This window comes from Acomys minous, assembly GCF_964271855.1.
Source record: "Acomys minous genome assembly, chromosome: 15".
Lineage (NCBI taxonomy): Eukaryota > Metazoa > Chordata > Mammalia > Rodentia > Muridae > Acomys > Acomys minous.
Genome location: NC_140497.1, coordinates 87,779,371 through 87,799,965, shown reverse-complemented (window position 1 = coordinate 87,799,965; position 20,595 = coordinate 87,779,371). Strand labels below are relative to the sequence as shown.

Here is a 20,595-nt window from a genome sequence, read left to right as displayed (position 1 = left end):
ACCAGATACGGAATTGTAACTATTAAGTAATATTACTTACCTTTAAAATGTGAATATTATAACACATTAAAATGGTTTTCCCCAGAAATGTTTAAAATTATTTTACAGGTCCTTTTGCCAGTCATATGACATGAAGCAACATTCCACCAAGGTTTTCCGAGACATTGTGAATGCGCTGGGGTCTTTCATCCAGTCTTTGTTTCTTGTCCCTCCTTCTGGAAACCCTGCCACAGCCAACCAAGCTGGTAACACTGCGCTCATATTTGTCTTTGTTTTCTCCCTTGGAGTATAGTACTCACTGTTATAAGAGAAATTTGTGCTTATACAAACTTAAACCACCTGAATATATTTTTGTAAAATAAAAAAAAAAAAGATTTGTATTTTTGTTTCTTATAACTGCATATGTATTAATGTATGTGCAGGCGTAGATGAGTGTGTGTGTGTGTGTGTGTATGTTGTGTGTGCTTTGTCTATTGTGTGTGTATAGGTCAGGGTCAGCCTTGACTGTCATTTCTCAGGAGGGGCCTACCTTGTATTTTGAGACAGTCCTCTCACTGGGACTGGGGGGCATTGGTTAGGTGAAGCTAGCTGGTTAGCGGGGCTCTGGGATCTGTCCGCTTCTGCCTCCCCAGGGCTGGGCTCACTGTGGGCATCGCCAAGCCCAGGGATTGGCTTTTTGTTTTTCTTCTGTGGGTTCTGAGGAACAAACTCAGGCACTCCTTATATAGCGTCAGTTTATTCATATTGCAGCATCTTTGTTGAGTTGCTATCTTTTGTTCATTTACTGTGAGGTTGAGTATAAGATAACTTGCACTATTTTCTTTGAGACATATGTACAAATCTTAAGTAGTCCTGGAGAACAGTCAGGTCCCCGTACTTTTATGACAAATGCTGTACCACCAGAGCTACCAGCTTAGGCTTCCTAGTAATTTTTATGTTAAAAAATAAAGTAGTTATATTAAGGGAATAGCCTCTTGGGGTAAGATGGAATCAACAAAGTCATTTATAGGCATCACACTTGATAGCACAGACTTTCTTTAAGTCTGAGTAGGTGTTGGAATTTAGTGACTTGTAATCCACTAATAAATTGGTGTCTTTGCTTTTCTCCTTTTCTAATAGGGAACAATAATGCCGGTGGCCCAGCCTCAGCACCAGCTAACTCAGGGGTGGTGGGCCTTGGTGGAGGGGTCACTTTGCTGCCGGCGTTTGAGTACAGAGGAACTTGGATACCTATCTTGACTGTCACAGTCCAAGGCAGTGCTAAAGCCACCTAGTAAGTAGTAGAGTGTAGTTTTGTAATAAATGATCCACTGAAGAGGATACTTAATTCTAAAGTACTTGTGTCTACATTATGTTTAATGTTGGTAGTACATCTTGGAGCTTACTCTCTTTCGTCATATTCTGAGATTTTTTGGGGGGAGAGGGGTTTTGAGACAGGGTTTCTCTGTGTAGGCGTGACTGTCCTGGACTCACTCTGTAGGCCAGGCTGGCCTCGAACTCACAGTGATCCACTTGCCTCTGCTTCCCAAGTGCTGGGATTAAAGGTGTGCGCCACCACTGCCCGGCTGAGAATTTTTTAAAATGATGTATTTATTTATATTTTATGTGCATTGGTATTTTGCCCACAAATGTGGCATGTATATCTGTGTAAGGGTGTTGGATTCCCTGGGACTTGAATTATAGACAGCTATGAGCTGCCATGTGGGTGCTAGGTGTTGAATCCAGGTCTTCTGGAAGAATAGCCAAACCACTGAGCCATCTATCCAGCCTCATATTCTGAGAAGTTGTAAGCAGGACTAAATTTTCTATTCGTCAGCTGCTAATAGAGCTATAAACAAAGTGGGATTTATTTACCTAAGAGCTGACTCTGTTGTCTTACACAGCTTCTGAGTTAAGTGCATGTCTGGATTCTTAGACTTCATGGATACAGCTCTTCTAGAATTGAGTTCCCTTCGGCTAATTAAGCTAATTCATCTATGGGATGCAAATTGTCATACAGCTAAGTTCTAGGACTCTATATGTGAGAAAATTATTTATAATATTTAGGAAGTCAGTGAGGAAGGGGAGTCCTTTCCTCTTCTAGTAGTTTTCAGTCCTTGTGTTTTATGACACTTCAGGAGTCACACTAGACGAACATGTGTTTTATGACACAGCAGGAGTCACACTAGAAGGACATGTGTTTTAGGTCTCTGTGTGCACATGACTTGTAGACACACTCTGCAGTTCTGTAAGTTGTCTTTTTCTTGTTGCTGCCTGTGGGGCACAGCAGCTTTACATTTTGATGGAGTCAGTTTACCTATTTTTTTTAATTATTGGTATTATATCTAACAAACTGTTACATGAAGGGAAATAAGAGTTTTGAGTTGTTTTGTAAACTTTATATTTAATAAACTTTTTACATTTAGTAAAGTTTTTACACTTAGACCAATGATGTATTTTGAGTTAGTTTTGTGTACAAGGGATTGGGGTCTGCATCTCCCTCTCTGTGGATGTGAATACAGTTATCCCAGGTCTATGACTTCTTTCCAGTTGAATTAGTTACTCTTTCTGTTCTTAACTTGAGAAATACCCCTTTTGAGGGATCTGAGACAAATTCATTTGTCCTAACTTAGAACATAAGATGCACTACTGTCTTACCCTGTGAACACGTCCTCCTGTGCTGTAGATTTGAGCTTGGCACAGCCGTCCCTCAGGGTTACCTGTGCTGTTGGCTGACTGTCTGAGGTCACATGTCATCTGGGCATCTCAGAGTTATGCCTTTTCTCACGTAAAAGCATCCTCCTCTCATTTTATTATTTTATCTTTTATGGTACTTCATTTTAAAAGTAAGAGTTTGAGAAGCCTAGTGAGCTGTTTTGATATGTTTTATGTTAACTTCTCAGAGCAGAAATAGTGAAGATAACAGCATACCTCAAGGAGGAGTTATGGTAGCAGCCAGCCTTATTTTCTAATCATTTTTATATTAGGAAATACATTTACTTTGTGTGTACACATGTGTGTGTGCACCATAGTACATGTGCAGAGGTTAGAGTACTGCTTGCAGGAGTCAGTTCCCTCCTGTACCCTGAGTCTAAGAGACCGAACTCACATCGTCCCCACCTCGTGTGTCCCGAGCCGGCTCGCCAGCCCCTCTAGTCACTTAAGGGATTAAAGAAGGATCATTCTCCACATGAAACAAGCGCAGTAATTTCCCTTTATTTTTGTCTCCCTATTAGTAATTTTTAGAGTCTACAAATTATGGACATGGCTTTCTATGTTTAATTGTAGCTTTGTATTTGCTGTGCCTTCTCATTTGTGCCTCTGTTTTTTGTGATTTCAGCTTAGAGATGCTGGACAAAGTTGAACCCCCGACTATACCCGAGGGCTACGCCATGTCCGTGGCGTTCCACTGCCTGTTGGATCTTGTCCGAGGAATCACCACTATGATAGAAGGAGACTTGGGAGAGGCTGGGACAGAGTGTCCCACCGCCACAGAAGGAGCATCGTCGCAGTCCTCAGGACAGGGGGATGCGCAGTCAGCATCAGACCAGCTGGACAAGGAGACAGGTGTGCTATGAGTCTCTGCATGGCATTGTTACTTTTCAATAATGTGAAATTGAAGGGAGAATTTAGAGAAATTACCCTTTACCCCATTTCCAAGTTATTAATGCTTTATCGTGTTGATCTTACATTTCTCTTCATTTGTGTACATCTCACTATATTTTTCTGAATTATTTGAGATTAAGGTTTAGACATGATGTCCCATTCTCCCTATTATTTGGATGTGTAGCCTCCCCTATTCTTATGTGGTCAATATCAGAAATTAGGGGCAGTCTACTATTTCATCTAAACTCAGAACTCACTCATATTTTTCCATTGTCTCAGTGTTTCCTGTGGCCCCTTGTTTGTTGAGTTTATCGCTGTGTATAGATATTCTCCTGCATTGGGGAGCACAGCTCTTTAGATTATTTTGTTATGAGACTACTATAGCTTCTACATTGTCATTGTTTGGGTGTTTTAAATATTAGTGTTCAATGTCTAATACTTGAGATGTTGCTAGAACACTTGAACTGCACAGACTGACGCTGTAACAGTGTAACATCCTTTTCCTTTAAGTGAGCAGAGCCGTCTGGGAAGAGATGGTGAGCGCTTGCTGGTGTGGTCTTCTTGCTGCCCTCTCACTTCTCCTCGATGCCAGGTATTAAGTCTTTGTGAGTTTTATATGATGTCACTGCGGTTAAGCTTAATTCCATTTGTCCAAGATTTATTTCCCACCTGTAGCTTTCTGTATGAGTAGAACTTTGTTGCTCGTTTTAAATTCCATGTGCAGTACAATAATTGTGTGTCCACTGTCATGATGGAATCAGGGTTGCTGACATTGCGCATCTCCTTATCTCCTTGAGAACGCTGCTGTTTGTACCTTCTCTGCAGCCTGCGCCTGCTCTGAACTCCCACCAGGATTGCCATAATGCTTTAATCAAAAATACAGTTTTCAACCTATGGAACACTTGGGTCGTGTCAAGGCTTGCCACTGCCTTTGCAATGGTGGTGATTTGCTTGATGCTTCCTCTCAGAATTAAGTGATTTTAAGATGCTTGATGCCAGGTGGGCTGCTTCCTGCCTGTAATCCCAGCATTTGGAAGGCGAAGGAAGGTAGACTGCACTGAGTTCGGGGCCAGGCTGCACTAACGGCCCTATCTCAAAATAAACAAATAAAATACTTGATATTTTTCAGTTTAATCTCTAAGTTCTCTGTTTTTTTTCCAGTCATGTATATGCATCACAGTATAAAGGTCATGTTTTAGATATTAGGTTATTTAGATAGTAGGTTAAAGTTCCATTCTAAGTATTGCAGTTTTAGATTTTCTTTTCTTTCTTTCTTCCTTCCTTCCTTTCTTTCTTTCTTTTTTTTTTTTTTTTTTTTTTTTGAGACAGGGTTTCTCTGTGTAGCCTTGGCTGTCCTGGACTTGCTTTGTAGACCAGGCTGGCCCTGAACTCACAGTGATCAACCTGCCTCTGCCTCCCGAGTGCTGGGATTAAAGGCATGTGCACCACCACACCTGGCCCTTAGATTTTCTTAAAACCTCACTGAATACATAAGCCTACATCTTGCTTTAAAGTATAACTAAAATAAATTGATGAGATAAACAAAATGCCTTATCTTTCAGCACAGATGAGGCTGCCACTGAGAACATTTTAAAGGCTGAACTGAGCATGGCTGCTCTCTGTGGAAGACTGGGCCTTGTCACTTCACGGGACGCCTTTATAACCGCAGTCTGCAAAGGCTCCTTGCCTCCACATTACGCCCTGACTGTGCTGAATGCCGCCACTGCAGCTGCACTCTGCAATAAGTGTAAGAGCTAAACTACACAGCTTTCTCCCCCACTAACGGATGGCCTCAGACCAAGAGATGATAGGAACTCTAGGTTGTATGCGTGGCCTGTGTACTCGTGGCCTGTGTGAGCATCACCTGTTACTCGTGGCCTGTGTGAGGGTCACCTGTGTATGTGTGGCCTGTGTGAGGGTCACCTGGGTATGCGTGGCCTGTGTGAGGGTCACCTGTGTACTCGTGGCCTGTGTCGCCTGTGCTCCCTCCTGGCTGTGGTGCTCCGGATTTCCCACTTGGCCTCCACTTTAAGGCAGCTCTTTTATTTTTAAAGGGTAGGTAGAAGATGGGACTTAGGGCCATTGATCGGACCTTTTTGTTTCTCTTCCTGGTATGGCCACATAGAATTTCTCTTTTTTTGTCCACTCTTTACTAAAAAAGGGTAGAGAGGAGACTACAGTAATAGCAATTTTAAGTAATAATTATATAGATAGAAAATATAATTCTGACATTCCTTTGTAAACTATAATATGTTGTTGAAGTGATGATTCCTGTTATTCTGTTTGGCCTAGTAGAGCTATAGTGTTTCCAACTGCTTACATTACACTAACATTCAAAAACTAATTTTCTTGGTTAATAACTTTGAGGACACTAATGTTCGTTACATTTAATTTATACATATTTCAATGTGATACTCAGATTTCACCCTCAAATTTTATTTGCTTCTAACTAGAAAAGCACACATAGATAATGTTTAAAATACGTATGTGTCCTAACTCTGTTGCTTAATGCTACTGTAACAACTTACATGAAAATCACCTCATATTTGCTTCTTTCAGTGTTTGCACCTAATGAGTTTTCAGCTGTTCATGTGCATCTGGTTGATAGTACTGCTACTTAACTGTAATGGTTGAGTTTTACTTAATGTTTTACAATATGACATTACCTTGAAAGAAATGTGAGCAGTATCTCACACTTAGGTTCTCCTTTGTGTTCTAGCATATTCTATCCAGGGTCAAAGTGTTATGATGATAAGTCCATCAAGTGAGTCTCACCAGCAGGTTGTGGCAGTGGGTCAGCCTCTTGCCGTCCAGCCTCAAGGGACAGTGATGGTACGTAGTGACAGTGTTGGCGTTTGCTGATGACCAAGGTCACCTGCTGGAGTCCTCTTTTCTTCTTTCCAAACATTAATACTGAGTTTCCTTTACCTGGAGGGTGTTCCAAAACAAACTATCTATTTTCCTGACATTTTTAGAACTGGTATTTGCATACAATTTCCTTTGTGCTTGTGTATGTTTGTGTGGAATGCATGCACATGTGTATGCATATCTGCATGTATGCTGGCACATGAGTAGGCCTGTGAGTGTGCACATGTTTGTGTGTAGAGGCCAGAGATCATCATCTGGTATCTTCCTCTGCTGCTTCACACTCATTGTCTGCTGACGTGGGTTTCTAACTCACTTGACTATGTAGCCGCCTTGCTAGGCTAGGGAGCCCCTGTGCCCACCCCTACCCCCCTGCTGGGCTAAGGAGCCCCTGTGCCCGCCCCCACCCCCTGCTAGGCTAGGGAGCCCCTGTGCCCCACCCCTACCCCCCTCCTGGGCTAGGGAGCCCCTGTGCCCCGCCCCCACCCCCTGCTAGGCTAGGGAGCCCCTGTGCCCCACCCCTACCCCCTTCCTGGGCTAGGGAGCCCCTGTGCCCGCCCCCACCCCCTGCTAGGCTAGGGAGCCCCTGTGCCCGCCCCCACCCCCTGCTAGGCTAGGGAGCCCCTGTGCCCTCCCATCCTCCCTGCTAGGCTAGGGAGCCCCTGTGCCCCACCCCCATCCCCCCTGCTAAGCCAGGGAGAGTCCTTGTGCCCCGCCCCCATCCCCTGGTGGGCGAGTCACCGTGCTCTTCCAGCATTAACCTGGGTTATGGGGATCTGAACTTTAGCCCTCACACTTACATGGGGCTGAATTTCTCCCCAGCTTGGTAACACAACTTTGTGTTTATAAAATTATACAAATGTATTTTCATAATATTCATGATTTTTATTTAAGACAATTTTGAATGCATTCCCTCTGATTTGTAAGCTGTTAAATTTTAGGAATCTGTAGCAGTTGCTGCAAATCTGTCTTTTTTTCACCATAGCTGACTTCCAAAAATATCCAGTGTATGAGGACTCTGCTTAACTTAGCTCACTGTCATGGTGCTGTTCTTGGAACATCATGGCAACTTGTTCTGGCAACTCTTCAGGTATGTTAGATTATCAGATTCTATATTTATGATTGCTAACAATTAAACAATGCCTGTTGTTCCTTTAGGAAGGCCTAATGGATAGTATGAAAAAGGAATAAATATTTGTTTATTCCTTATCATAAATAGTATGATAAGGAATAAACAAGTGGCTTATATTTTAGGAAGTAGTGAATATAATATGTAATTTAACATATAATGGATACAATGGGATAATGTCTTACATTTTACTGCATAAAATTGTTCTAATTGAAAATCCCAGATTTTTCTATTACCAATAAAAACTCAGGAGCCAGATGCTATGGTTTAAAAAAAAAAAATCTGCTAGCTCAGAGAGGCAGAGGAAGCACCCACTGACCTTCCTGCTCAGCTCACGTCCTGATAGAAAAGCCCAAAGCCGAGGAGCTAGAGAACTAAGAGCCAAAGAGCTAAAAGCTAAAGAGCCCGTCTACTTCTACACACTCTTTAATGCCCCTCAACTCAAAGCCCCTCCTGCTCTTTACTCCCTGTCAGCTGGGTTCTTGCTCTGCCTCTTGGCCTAGGGTTAACCTTATTAAATCCCGTGTACAGATAGCTCTTGGATTAAAGGTGTGTGCTAGGGCTCAACCACACCAAACAAAAGACAGGTTTTTACAGTTCACAATCTCAGGGATCACATTGGAATCAAATATCCTACAACAGCTCATACATGCTATAATTATTTTTTATGAATGGTGCTAATTTCTTTGATTTTAATTATTAGAAAACTACTGATTTTAATTTTTATTGCTAGCCATTACCATTAATTTTAATTAATAGAATTTTTATGGTTTCTGTCTTGTTTTAATTTTCAGCATCTTGTATGGATTCTGGGATTAAAGCCTAGTAGTGGTGGTGCCCTGAAGCCTGGAAGAGCAGTAGAAGGACCCAGCACAGTAAGTGACAGCCCTTGTGGTCCAGTGAGCGCTTCTGAAAGTGTCACACCTGCATGTAAGCTCATCCTTCTTCCAGGTGCTAACAACAGCCGTGATGACAGACCTGCCAGTGATCTCCAACATACTGTCAAGACTGTTTGAAAGCTCACAGTAAGTCTGTGCTTTACACTGACAGCCACATTGTTTATAGCTATATATTTGAGATGAAATTGTCTTTTTCATTTTCATTTTAGGTATCTTGATGACGTATCTTTGCATCATTTAATAAATGCACTTTGTTCCTTATCTCTAGAAGCAATGGATATGGCCTATGGAAATAATAAGGTGTGGTAATCTACATTTTTCTTTAGTTATACAAGGTACATAAGTAATCTTAGCATTGGACTGGCAGGTTGGTGCTTTGTTAGCAGTGGCCTGTCAGGTGTTTACCATCTGTAGTAGGAGGAAGGAAGAGGGCATAATGTAGCTTTGGTCTGTCCAAGTATGTAGTGTAATTTAAACTTATGTCTCCTCTTTCTTCTGTGCTGCACATTATTACATATTTTATAAATGATGCAACATAGTTTTTATTATAAGTAGCTTTCATAAACTATCCTGATAGTGCTTGTGTGATAGTGCACTCGTGACATGGGGAATGCAAGACTGCAGGTAGGAAAAGGGTCACAGATGTGGGTGGTTGCTTTGCCTTCACTGGGATGCAAAGTCAGGAGCTGATTGCCTCCTTCCTGAAGATGTTCTCACTGTCCACTAGTTGAGTAAGTAAAGCAGGACTTCTCTCTCCCCTGCCAGTAAGTACAGAACAGTATTCTGAATAGCGCATTCAGGAACATTTCTTTCTGTACTCAAAATACTTTCTATTGCATTTCTAAAGTACAGAAAAAATTTGAGTTTAACCATATTTTAGAAATTGCTATTTTAAGTGAACTGTTTGAGGCTAACAGCACTCAGTGGCAAAGCTCTTGCCAATACTGTGGGAGGCCTTGGGTTTGATTCTATCACGACAGAAATATATACAGAAAAAGCGAATTGGAAATAATAGATAAGTTGTTATTAACTGAACGAGTAACCCATGGTGCTTGTCTATTGGGCATGAGGTCCTAGCGCTGTATACAAACAGAATGAAGCCCCTTACACAGTTTAAAAACTCTGTGTGTGTGTGTGTGTGTGTGTGTGTGTGTGTGTTCATTTCTTTGGATGTCCTTGGAGGCCAGAGGGTGTGAGAGTCCTAGCAATTGTAGGTGGTGTGAGCCACCAATGTGAGTTCTAGTGACTGAACTCCAAGCAGGAGCAGCCAGCACTCGTCGCTAGGGAGCCATCTCTCCAACCTCTTTCCACATTTATATATAAGTATAGTCTTACCACTTCCAAATATGAAGACAATCCAGCTTTTTAATGATGACTGTACAGTTTCAAAGGGAGGTTGGGCTGTGGTGGAACACAAGCCTTTAATCCCAGTACTCGTGAGGCAGAGGCAGGCAGATCTCTGTGAGTTCGAGGCCTGTCTGGTCTACAAAGCGAGTCCAAGATAGCCAGGGCTACACAAAGAAACCCTGTATTGAAAAACCAGAACCCCACCCCCAAACCCAATAATAACAACAAAACCCAAAAAACTTTGTAGATACCAGTCTTAATCTTATACCTTATTCTCCATAAACCTGAATGGGTTTGTTTTTTTTTTTTTTTTGCCATAATTCTTAAGACACCTGTAGATTAGCTAATGGTACATTTGTCTTAAAACACCATCGTAGTTTAGTTTACTAACTTCTATTAGAAAAGAAAGATACTATTTAACATTTTCATGTTGCATGTTTACACTATCATAAAAATGTTAAGAATACAGAATTTTTTTTAAAAAAATGGATTTGTACTTCTTTAATCTGTAATTTACTGACTTTTTGTGCCAGTATAATTTGGGGATAACTTCACAGATACAGACTATCATAATTTAATCACAGTAATGTTCTATTTTATTCAAATCATCGCAGAATTCTCTTTTACATATCGAAATGTAATATGTTTTCTCCATAGGAACCATCTCTTTTTGCTGTTGCCAAACTGTTAGAAACTGGACTAGTTAATATGCACAGAATAGAAATTTTGTGGAGACCTCTAACTGGCCATCTACTTGAGGTGAATTGTCTTTCTTAAAATACTATAATTTTTACTGATAAAATCATGTACATTGAACTTATGATTCAACATAATGACAGGTTAACTTTTCCCTCAGGCCCTTCCTCACCCAGTGTATTTTTTCAGAGGACTAAAGTTGTGCAGTTACCAGTTTGGGGAAGGGTTTATCAAGTAAGAAAATGGGTGCATCTTTAACTTATAAAATAGTGGTGATATCAGCTGTCTGTGGGGGTCTATTTCCTTTGATCACAGTCTCTCTTGTCTCAGCTCAGTTAGGTAGTTCTGGAATTGTCAAGCAGTTTGGGATGAGAGTGGGTTACACATACAGCTTGTTCACAGCTTTGCTACAGTGGAGGTAGCGCGAGAGGAAAAGCTGATATGCTGCCACTACATCCCACATAGTGAGACTTAGAGTGTTTTTGTCTGCATACATCTCTTGTTGAGCTTGAGGTGCCTTGATAATTAGCTGGCATTTAACTCCAGCTACTTCTGTTGCTACATATGTTTGTGTAGTTTGGAGACCATGGTCATTTAATGTCATTTTAGAAACCTTAGATATTATTTTTCTAAGATTTTACCCATTTATTGGTATTAATTTCCCAATAAAGGATTTGTGCAGACTTGTTTATGACTAAAGCATCCTATCAGGAGAGAGTGGGCTCAGGATAGTGTTGTATAAACTGAGCCATCTACTCAAATGCTGAAGCCCTGGGTTCGAGGCCTAGCACCAATGTAGGAACAAGAACAACAAAATAACCCCTAGGACAAGCGAGCTTCGACTCCTCTGTGCCATAGTCCTTCAGGCGTGGACTCTGTCCTTTCCTGTGACGTGTTTCCATTTCATCTTCTGTCTTTTCTCTTTCTTCTCTTGCCTCCCTGGCCTTTATTCAGAAGGTAAGCTTCAGAAGATTGTTGGATATAATTTTTATTTTACTCTTTACTGAATAGATATTTTTAAGTTGTAAAACAAAAGCTGTAGTACAGCTTTAATTTTTCTGTTTTTGGTTTAATGTGTGTTTCTTACCTTATGTATACAACTGAGTCTGTTGTATCTTCTTCAGGTTTGCCAGCATCCAAACTCGCGGATGAGAGAGTGGGGAGCAGAAGCTTTGACGTCACTCATTAAGGCGGGGCTGACATTTAACCATGAACCTCCACTTTCACAGAACCAGGTAAACTGTGTTTAATGCCCACTCTCAGATGTGACTTTATGTTACTGTCACCTCATGGTACTCTAGCATAAATCTTGTGTTGTGAGGCAGTGCCTTATATAGCACAGGCTGGCCTCGCTTTATATAACCAAGGATGACCTGGGATTCTCAGGCCTCCTGCACTCACTGCCCAAATGCTGGGATTTTAAAGTGTGTGCCACCAAGCCAGTATCTAAAACAGACTTCTTAAATTAATATTCTATCTTATATGTAGGCTGAGGATCGCTCATTAGTGCCAGAAGAGTTTTAGTGCGGTCTTCATAAAGAACATTTAAATGCTGCTGAATTAGGTTAGCAAGCTTCCCGGAACCAGTTTTGTCATCTGCAGTTTGCCCTCCCTCGTCACGAAGTGCTAACGCTGCATTCTCGGGCTTCCTCTGCTCTCTCCCTACCCTCTCTGACCCTTTTCTCTCACTGCTTTACACAGGGACAAAGCAAGTGTAGAAGCATCAATCACAATCGAGTAGGTTTGGTGTGTGTGGTATGTGTGTGGGCGTGTGGGCCCTGGCTCCCGTGTCATGTGGAGGCCTTAGGGCGACACTGGGTGCCTTCCTCTCGCACTGTTCACTTTGCTTTTTCAGACAGAGTCTCTTAGTGAATCTGGAGCTCCCATGTCTGCTGGACTGCTCTGCTCGCCCTACAGCACTGGGGTTGCTGTACCTGCCTTTTATGTGGGTGCTGGGGGATCTGACTAAGCTTTTGCCCACTTAGCCACCTCCCAGCGCCAACAAAATATTAAAATAATTTTATCACTTTATACTTTCAGAATTTTCTTTTGTACTTAGGATTTGTCTTTTCTTTGACAGTCACATATATTTTACAGGTTTTTAAAAAAGTTTACTGATGTTTCACAGTTTCAAGACTGAGCAAAGCTGAAGTTGTATCTAACAGCCGTTACCAAGTCCCTTTACTATCTTACTGTCTTCTAAGTGTGTTCTATACAGGAATTCGGCGCTGTTGTTGACTATAATTAGAACAGGACAATCAGCAGCTCAGAGACGAGACCTCTGCTCTTGCGGAGCTTGCTTTTTGGTGATTTCTCTTTTTTCTCTGCTACAGCTTGAAGGGTTTGCTTTGCTTGTTTCTTCTTCTGATGAGTGCTGGGGCCTGATGCCATGGCCTTGCGCTGCAGGCTGTTAGTGCTCTAACACTCAGCGGCATCCACTGCTCTTGAAGTTCGACCACAGGGCCTTGCTGTAGAGCCTTGGCTGGCCTCAGGCTTTCAGTCCGCCTGCCTTTGCCTCCCGAGTATTGAAACATGGACACATGCCGCCAAACCTGGCTCTGGTTTAACCCTTTCAAAATATATAAGCTCATGGCTGACAAGTTGCTCAGTGGGTGAAAGGGATTACCATCCAGTCTGACTACCTGGGTTCAGTCCCCAGGACCCACACGGTGCAAGGGGAGACTGACTCACCTCCACATGTGTGCTGTGACCTCCATCATAAACACTAAATAAGTAGTAATAAAAAAATGTAGACTTGTTTTCTCTTCACTTTAATATCAGTTTCTGCTTAGCACCCAGTCACAGTGAAAGTTTAAAAATATTTGTTTAGTAAATTAACCACATACAATAAAATTTGTAGAAAAGAAGATCAAAATGAAGTGCCTTTAAATGCCGAAAGGGATCCATCAGACTGCTTTTTTCCCCAACAAATTTTGTGGCTTTTTGTCATCTATGCTAATAATAATAATTGTTATTAAAATATATAATTTCAAGTTTTAATAGCTTTTATGATATCACACTTGATAGTTTTACATTGAACTACATGCTATACATTAACAGAGCAAGTGAAAGATGACACTAGATACTGGGAACTGGTGTCGTCCTCAGCTGTAGCTGACGATGCATCTCCTTTGGTGAGGTCCATTTCCCTTGGGTCTGTGTAGTAAGGCATTCCTCCTGACCCTGGAGTTGTACGTGTTGAAGACAGGTTTCAAGCAGAGAAGTGGCAAAGCTCTGAAGATTACTGCTAGAGAAGCCATATTCTGTGTTTTTCACTAGAAAACTTTCTGTTTACTACGATACTGCAAATGGAGGTGAATCTGAACCTCAAAAGGAACAGCAGAGCAGGGTGGAGCACTCTGTCATCACAGCTCTTGGGAAACTGAGGCACAGGCTCACTTGAGCCCAAGACTTCTAGACCAACCTGGGCCTCATAGAGATGGCACTGCAAAAAGATAAGACGTACCTGCACCAAAGCCGTCTGTCCTTTTGGACTTCTTTTCCTAATTAGCTTCTTGTCTGCCTTCTAGAGACTTCAGCTGCTCTTACTGAACCCATTAAAAGAGATGTCCAACGTTAACCATCCAGATATCCGGCTGAAGCAGCTGGAGTGTGTGCTGCAGATCCTGCAGAGTCAGGGGGACAGTCTCGGGCCTGGGTGGCCATTGGTTCTTGGAGTTATGGGAGCAATCAGAAACGATCAAGGGTAAGTGTTTGCAGTAGAGACCCAGCTTGTAACAGAGTGAGAAGGGTGCCACCCTAAAGTTCTGTAGGGAGAATTTTATTTCTGCCTTTCTGCTCATGTCCAAGCTCTGTCTGCCTAGTTCTCACCATACCTATGTGGAAGCTCAACTTTCATCTATGGCATTGCTTTTAAAGGGATAGAAGATTTGCTGTTTTGTGCCATTTATATTAGAATATAAGATCTTATTATAAGATAAATAAACCAAGTTAACATTTTATAATGCATCTGAAGAACCCTTTATATTAGGAAGCCTTAAGTAATTGCTTTAAAATGTCTTTACTCATTTGTTTCTTAAACATTTATTCTGTGCTTAGTATATACCAAATACTGTGGTTTTTAGCTGTTCTGGGTACACAAATAACCAACCGGCCACTCCCATAGAAGGAGAGCACAAGTAAGGAAGTACTTTACTGTACACAGCATTCCAGTAGTAAGGGGTGGGGCAGACCATGTGACCTCATGTGTTTTTTAAGCTGCTTGTATGTACCTTGAGTACACTTGGTAGGCATTTGAGGATTTTACACAAGGGAGTAATGTAATCAGATGTGCATTTAACAGATCCTACTGTGACAGGAGCACAAGGGGAGAGCAGGAAATGTGCAAGTGTCGACAAGTGCTTTCTTAGAAGTAAGAGACTGACTCTGGGGAGAAGGGAGAGATGCAGTCTAGAGCGACCCTCACAATTCTGACTCAGGTACATTGTGAGTGGTGGTGATGCCATTACATGCATAGGGAATACAGAAGGAAGAACGCATTAGAATGCGATTCAGAAGTTTACTTAGTTTAGGAGAGAACATCAGTGAAGCAATTTAGCAGGTACCAGATATGCTTGTCTGAAATTCTACAATATCACATACACAGTCTTCTTATAGTGACAAGTATAGTTGAATTTTATATTAAAACTATTAAGAAAATTAATGATATTATTAGAGAAAATGAATGTTTAAATATTTTTAATAGTAAATTTCCTTAAATACTATAACATATTGAGATTATTAAAGTAAAAAAGACCAATTTACATCAAGTTGAAGTTGATTTTCTCAATTCACAACACAAAGTCGGATGTGTTTGTAAGGATGAAATGAATGCACTCAGCACTTAGGAATCTGTAACATAGTGAAAACTTGAGAATAGTTACTATTAATAGTTATTATTTCCCCTTACAGTATTTACCATTACTTTCTATTGCTGTGATAAACATATGACCAAAGTATCTTGAGTAAGTGCTTATGTTGCTTACGCAGCCCAGTCATAGTTCACCGTGAAGGGAAGTCAAGGCGGGAACTTCGGCAGAACCCATGGGGAGACGCTGCCTACTGGCTCGCTTTCCATGGATTGCTCCGTTTGCTTTCTTTTAAAACCCAGGGCCCGCTGCCCAGGGGTGACACCACCCACATGGCAGGGCCGTCCTGGATCAATCACCAGTCAGGAAAGTGCCCCACTGACTTAACTCCAGGCCAGCTCATAGAGGCAGCCTTCCATCAGTTAAGGTTCTCCGTGTGTCAGAGTGACAGCAGAGCTAGCCAGAGCACTAAACATTTGCTCCAAGACCATAGGCTTCTTATTTTCTCGTGAAGTTTATAATTGTACTTTTCTCATAGAATAGGCCTGTAATTGCTTTTATGTTTTTAAAGAGATGTTGTATAGATACAAAAAACAGCAACAAAAGAGGCACCCATACACAGCTCTGAGGAACAGTTTCTGCTAGGCGCCACATAAGATAGATTTGGTGCAGCAGGCAGAAAATGAGCTGTGGCAGTTTCACCTTGTACGTTGTCACAGGGGTTCTGTTGTTGGTGCATGGTGCTAACACTTATTTAAAGGCTACTTTCTTTTCAGACAGTCATACTATGTAGCTCTAGCTGGCTGCCCAGGCTAGCCTTGGACTCACAGAGGTTCGCTTGCCTCTGCCTCCCCAGTGCTGGGATTGGGTCTAATCTTACTTGTCGGTATTGCCAAACTCCCTTGGCTTTTGTTTATTTGAGAAAACACAACTACTTTTTACATTTGTGTGGTCACTGAGGTGCTGTGCAACCAGGAAGTGCTTCCCTGCTAGAATTGTAAGTAAAAGTTAGCTTGGTTCAGATTGCTGTGAGGTTCTCTCTCGCCTTTTTTTCTAAATGCACATTACCCGTTTCTTCTGTGTTTCAGAGAGTCGCTGATAAGAACTGCCTTTCAGTGTCTTCAGTTGGTTGTGACAGATTTTCTACCAACAATGCCTTGTTCTTGCCTACAGATAGTTGTAGATGTTGCAGGTAGCTTTGGACTTCATAACCAAGAACTTAATATTAGTTTAACTTCAATAGGCTTATTGGTAAGTACCACTGCTTTTCTTATGGTAATGTCCTTTCAAAATGATCGTTACACAGTTAGCAGTGAGTCCTCACTAATACAGGCTGGACTCTGGACATTTTTACTGACTTTTAAGTCCCAAACATATCCTCCATGAAGAATGAAGTAATTTAGGGCACAATCTGTTAGTAGCAGGACACGTGAAACAGTTTTGATATACTGACCTTTAAAGTGTGAGTTCTGCCAAGTTATTTATGAGGAGAGAACTTACTGAAACAATAATAGTAAATACATAAAAGGAGAGTCGGGATTGGCGTTAATAACATTCCCCTAGACTATTCCGTAGCAGGGCTTTACTTACAGTTTGCGTACACCTGTAGTCTGCCAACAAGACTGTGAGGCACAGGAGCAGCACAGTATAGTGGAAGGCTGACTACAGCCTGTGTAGTTAGTTGTTTAGCTTTTGTTGATTGTCCAGTTATTGACATTCAAGTCTGACTTTACACATCTTAATGTAGATGTGCCACATTAAGAGTATTGTAAGAATTTCACATGCATCAAAGGAGAACGGCCCCCATGTCTGTAGTGAGCTTAGAAGATTGAGCTGCCATCCTTCTCATATGCTAATTAAGCATTATTTGAAGCACTTATTTAGACTCTCCCAAGTGTTCCTGACTCAGAAGTTCCATAAAATTGAACTTTAAAATTCTCACACAAAGTAGGTAAGTTGAAACATGTGGCCATGAAAGACGTAATCTGCCACATACTAACCTGTGGCTATCGAGCACCTGGTTAATTCAGGGTTCAGTCATCCCTAGACACGCCTTGTTTACTTCCTGTTGATGCTCACCATGTTGGAACTACTGCATTGCCATCACTGGGCACTCATTATTAGTTGCATAGTTCATTGTCACTGAGAATAAAGGCTTTGGTATATGTGAAGACAGTAACTGCACTTTTTGTATGAAATCATAAAGTATTAAGTGATACTAAGAAATTATTTTGTTATGGTGTGATGCTATATCTTTATAGTTAAGAATTATAATGACTAGGTACTATGTATATCAACACTTGGAAATTCATTATTCTATATATTTGAAATTTTTCATAATAAAAAGTACAGTACAATAAAAGTTAATGCTAAGACAAAATAAGTAGCTGTTTTTTCTTGAAATTATAGACATCGATGAGGGAAATGCTTATATTTAATCTATTCTGAAGTTTAAAACTAAATTTGTAAATGAAATTATATTTTTATATGTTTCTTTTTAGTGGAATATTTCAGATTATTTTTTCCAAAGAGGAGAAACTATTGAAAAAGAGTTAAATAAAGAAGAGGCTGTCCAGCAGAAGCAGGCAGAAGAAAAAGGGGTGTCTCTGAATAGGCCATTCCACCCTGCACCTCCATTTGATTGCTTATGGTTATGTCTTTATGCAAAACTGGGGGAGCTTTGTGTGGACCCCCGCCCTGCAGTGAGGAAGAGTGCGGGGCAGACCTTGTTCTCTACAATCGGTGCACACGGAACCTTGCTGCAGCACTCAACCTGGCATACTGTCATTTGGAAGGTACTGGAAGAGACGGTTTGGGCTGTTAGTTGATGTGTGTTCTTACAATATGCATTTCACATTGTTAAATGTGTTGACTTTTAAAAGAATCATTCCTGTGTATTTTTTTATTTGGTAAAACAAAAACATTGGCCTTGCTTTTTTAAATCATAGTACACATAGAATAAATTAAAATTTAAGATTGATTTTTTCATTACTTTTACTGTGTGTGTGTGTGTACACATACAGTACAGGTGTACGGGTTAGAGGCACACAGAGGAGCACACAGGGCCTCATAGAGGCTTAAAGGCTTCTGTCTCCATTCCCTTGCCCACTCTCTGTTCTCTTTGGTAAGCCAGAGAGGGACTCACTAGTTCCTTAAAGCCGCCTCCTTCTCCTCCTCCTCTTCTTCCTCCTCCTTCTCCACTGGCTCTTTCCTCTTTTCTCCTGTTTTTCTTTCCTTCCTTTCTTGTGGCTGTGCTGGGAATTGAACCCAGGATCTTGTGCCTAATGTTGTTTTTCTTTTTTTTTTTTTTCCTTGTTGTTGTTGGATTTTTTTGGGGGGGGGGGCGGTGAGGTTGGGCGTTTCCAGACAGGGTCTCTCTGTGTAGCCTTTGCTGTCCTAGAACTCTCTTTGTAGACCAGGCTGGCCTCGAACTCACAGAGATCCACCTGCCTCTGCTCCCGAGTGCTGGGGTTAAAGTATGCACCACCATACCCAGCTGGGTGCCTAACATTATTACATCTTCTTTTTTGAAGTTTTCTGTTTCATAAACACAGCTGCTCTGTTCAGTGCCCCCTCATTTGTTCTTATTTTCCTTTAAGTGTAAAAACTCCTGAAATTCTAACCAATTTTTGCTTTCTGGTTGTTTTTCTAACACCTCATTTAGTCCTAAGCTCAATCTGGACATCTCTGTAGTAACATTCTGCCTGGACCTGCATCCTTATCTCAGGTGCCATCCCAGAGGTGTCCCACTGGTGACAAGTCCTGGCTAAAGTTGTGTCCAGTTAACTTCCTTTTTCATATCCTAAGACCTTAAGGATAAGTTTAAGAATGCACAGTGGCCTCTTTAAGGCCATGTCTTTACTTTATGTGGATTAATAACATTGTTACACAACTTTCTAACTTCTAGTTTTCTTTGCCAGTACTTAAGTCATCAGTACTTTTTATATGACCTTGAAAATAAATATTTAGGTACTCTTTCATCTATTGGACCGAGTTCGGGAATCTTCTACGACTGCAGACAAAGAAAAGATTGAGTCTGGAGGTGGAAATATTTTAATTCATCACTCAAGAGACACAGCAGAGAAGCAATGGGCTGAGACGTGGGTGTTGACGCTCGCCGGAGTAGCAAGAATCTTCAATACCAGGAGATACTTACTGCAGCCTCTAGGTAGATCACCACTTTCTTTTTTGATTATACAAATAAGTTGTGTTCAAAGAAATTTGGAAAATACATAGAAAATTCCTTGGGAATTAATATACAGTACTGCCTCTCAAGAATAGTCAGCTTTACCTATAGCCTTTATGTGTGGTGGGTACATGCTCATTTTATTGAGGGAAAAGTAATGCCCACTTACTTTGGACCAGCCTTCAGGAGTACAGTGCTGAGCAGAATACATGCACTGTTGAACTTGAGGGAAGAGCCATAAATAGACCTATGAGTGAAAAATGGCTACAGTGATGAATGCCACAAAGAAAATTAGTGCATTGTGAGCTTAGAGTAGATTGGCGAAGCCTCTATTGGCAGCCTGAGAGGATTTTTCTGAGGGATGCAGGTAGGTAAGAGTTCGTCAGGCCAGGGTGAAGTGAAGTGAGGATAGGCTTAGAGAGAAAAGACTGGAGGAGGAAGGAATGGAGAGGACCCGAGCGAGCTTGACGCTCTGAAACGGGAGTAGAGAGAGGTGTGGCTCTTGAGGAGGGTCAGGTGTAGTAAGAGGCCAGGCTGTGTTAAATGTCTTCAGAGCTTGGGACCTCGTCCTAACAGCAAGTTAAAGAAAAACAAAACTGCTGAAAAGTTTTTCAGACTTTAGTTCAAAAAGACCACTCTGGTTGCAGGGGGGATGGGGGGGGAGGGGCCCAGCAGGCATGGCAGACTGGTAAGGAAGCTGTTACTGGAAATTAGTGGTTCTCAAGCATGACCAAGCTTATAACTAATTCCATAGAGGACAAGGTCATTCTGAGACTTTTATTGTAGCCCTGAGGGGATGAATGCTACTGCTCTCTGGAGTGTAGGGGCAAGGGATTATGGGAGACATCCTAGAGTGTACAAGACAATGCCCAGAATCAAGACCGCCCAGCTATTGATGTACTGGGTTTGAGGCTGAGAACTCAAGGCAAGGTTCCAATGCTCTTGGTTTGGGCGGCAGTGTTGGAGGCAGTACAGAAAAATGGACAGTAAGTGGTGTGAGGGAGGCGTACACACGAGAGTGCACTTTGATGGTCAGTCGACAACAGTGGCTGTCTGGCGGTCCCTCTACCTCGTTCTCTT

The 20,595-nt window shown here is 41.6% G+C and overlaps 1 protein-coding gene across 4 annotated transcripts in view; it reads left to right on the top strand.

Moving 5' to 3' along the window:
• The window catches only part of MON2 (MON2 homolog, regulator of endosome-to-Golgi trafficking), a 69,426-nt gene that overhangs the window by 31,329 nt on the left and 17,502 nt on the right, over nt 1-20,595 (top strand). For all 4 annotated transcript variants that reach the window (XM_084759002.1, XM_084759001.1, XM_084759000.1 and 1 more), the window contains 16 exons: nt 109-245; nt 1,120-1,273; nt 3,320-3,546; nt 4,096-4,177; nt 5,148-5,332; nt 6,305-6,417; nt 7,436-7,540; nt 8,374-8,454; nt 8,531-8,604; nt 8,688-8,778; nt 10,483-10,584; nt 11,646-11,756; nt 14,052-14,227; nt 16,418-16,580; nt 17,831-18,124; nt 19,299-19,497. In XM_084759002.1, coding sequence (XP_084615128.1) covers nt 109-245; nt 1,120-1,273; nt 3,320-3,546; nt 4,096-4,177; nt 5,148-5,332; nt 6,305-6,417; nt 7,436-7,540; nt 8,374-8,454; nt 8,531-8,604; nt 8,688-8,778; nt 10,483-10,584; nt 11,646-11,756; nt 14,052-14,227; nt 16,418-16,580; nt 17,831-18,124; nt 19,299-19,497 — 2,294 coding nt within the window. The remainder of the gene's footprint in view (nt 1-108; nt 246-1,119; nt 1,274-3,319; nt 3,547-4,095; nt 4,178-5,147; nt 5,333-6,304; nt 6,418-7,435; nt 7,541-8,373; nt 8,455-8,530; nt 8,605-8,687; nt 8,779-10,482; nt 10,585-11,645; nt 11,757-14,051; nt 14,228-16,417; nt 16,581-17,830; nt 18,125-19,298; nt 19,498-20,595) is intronic.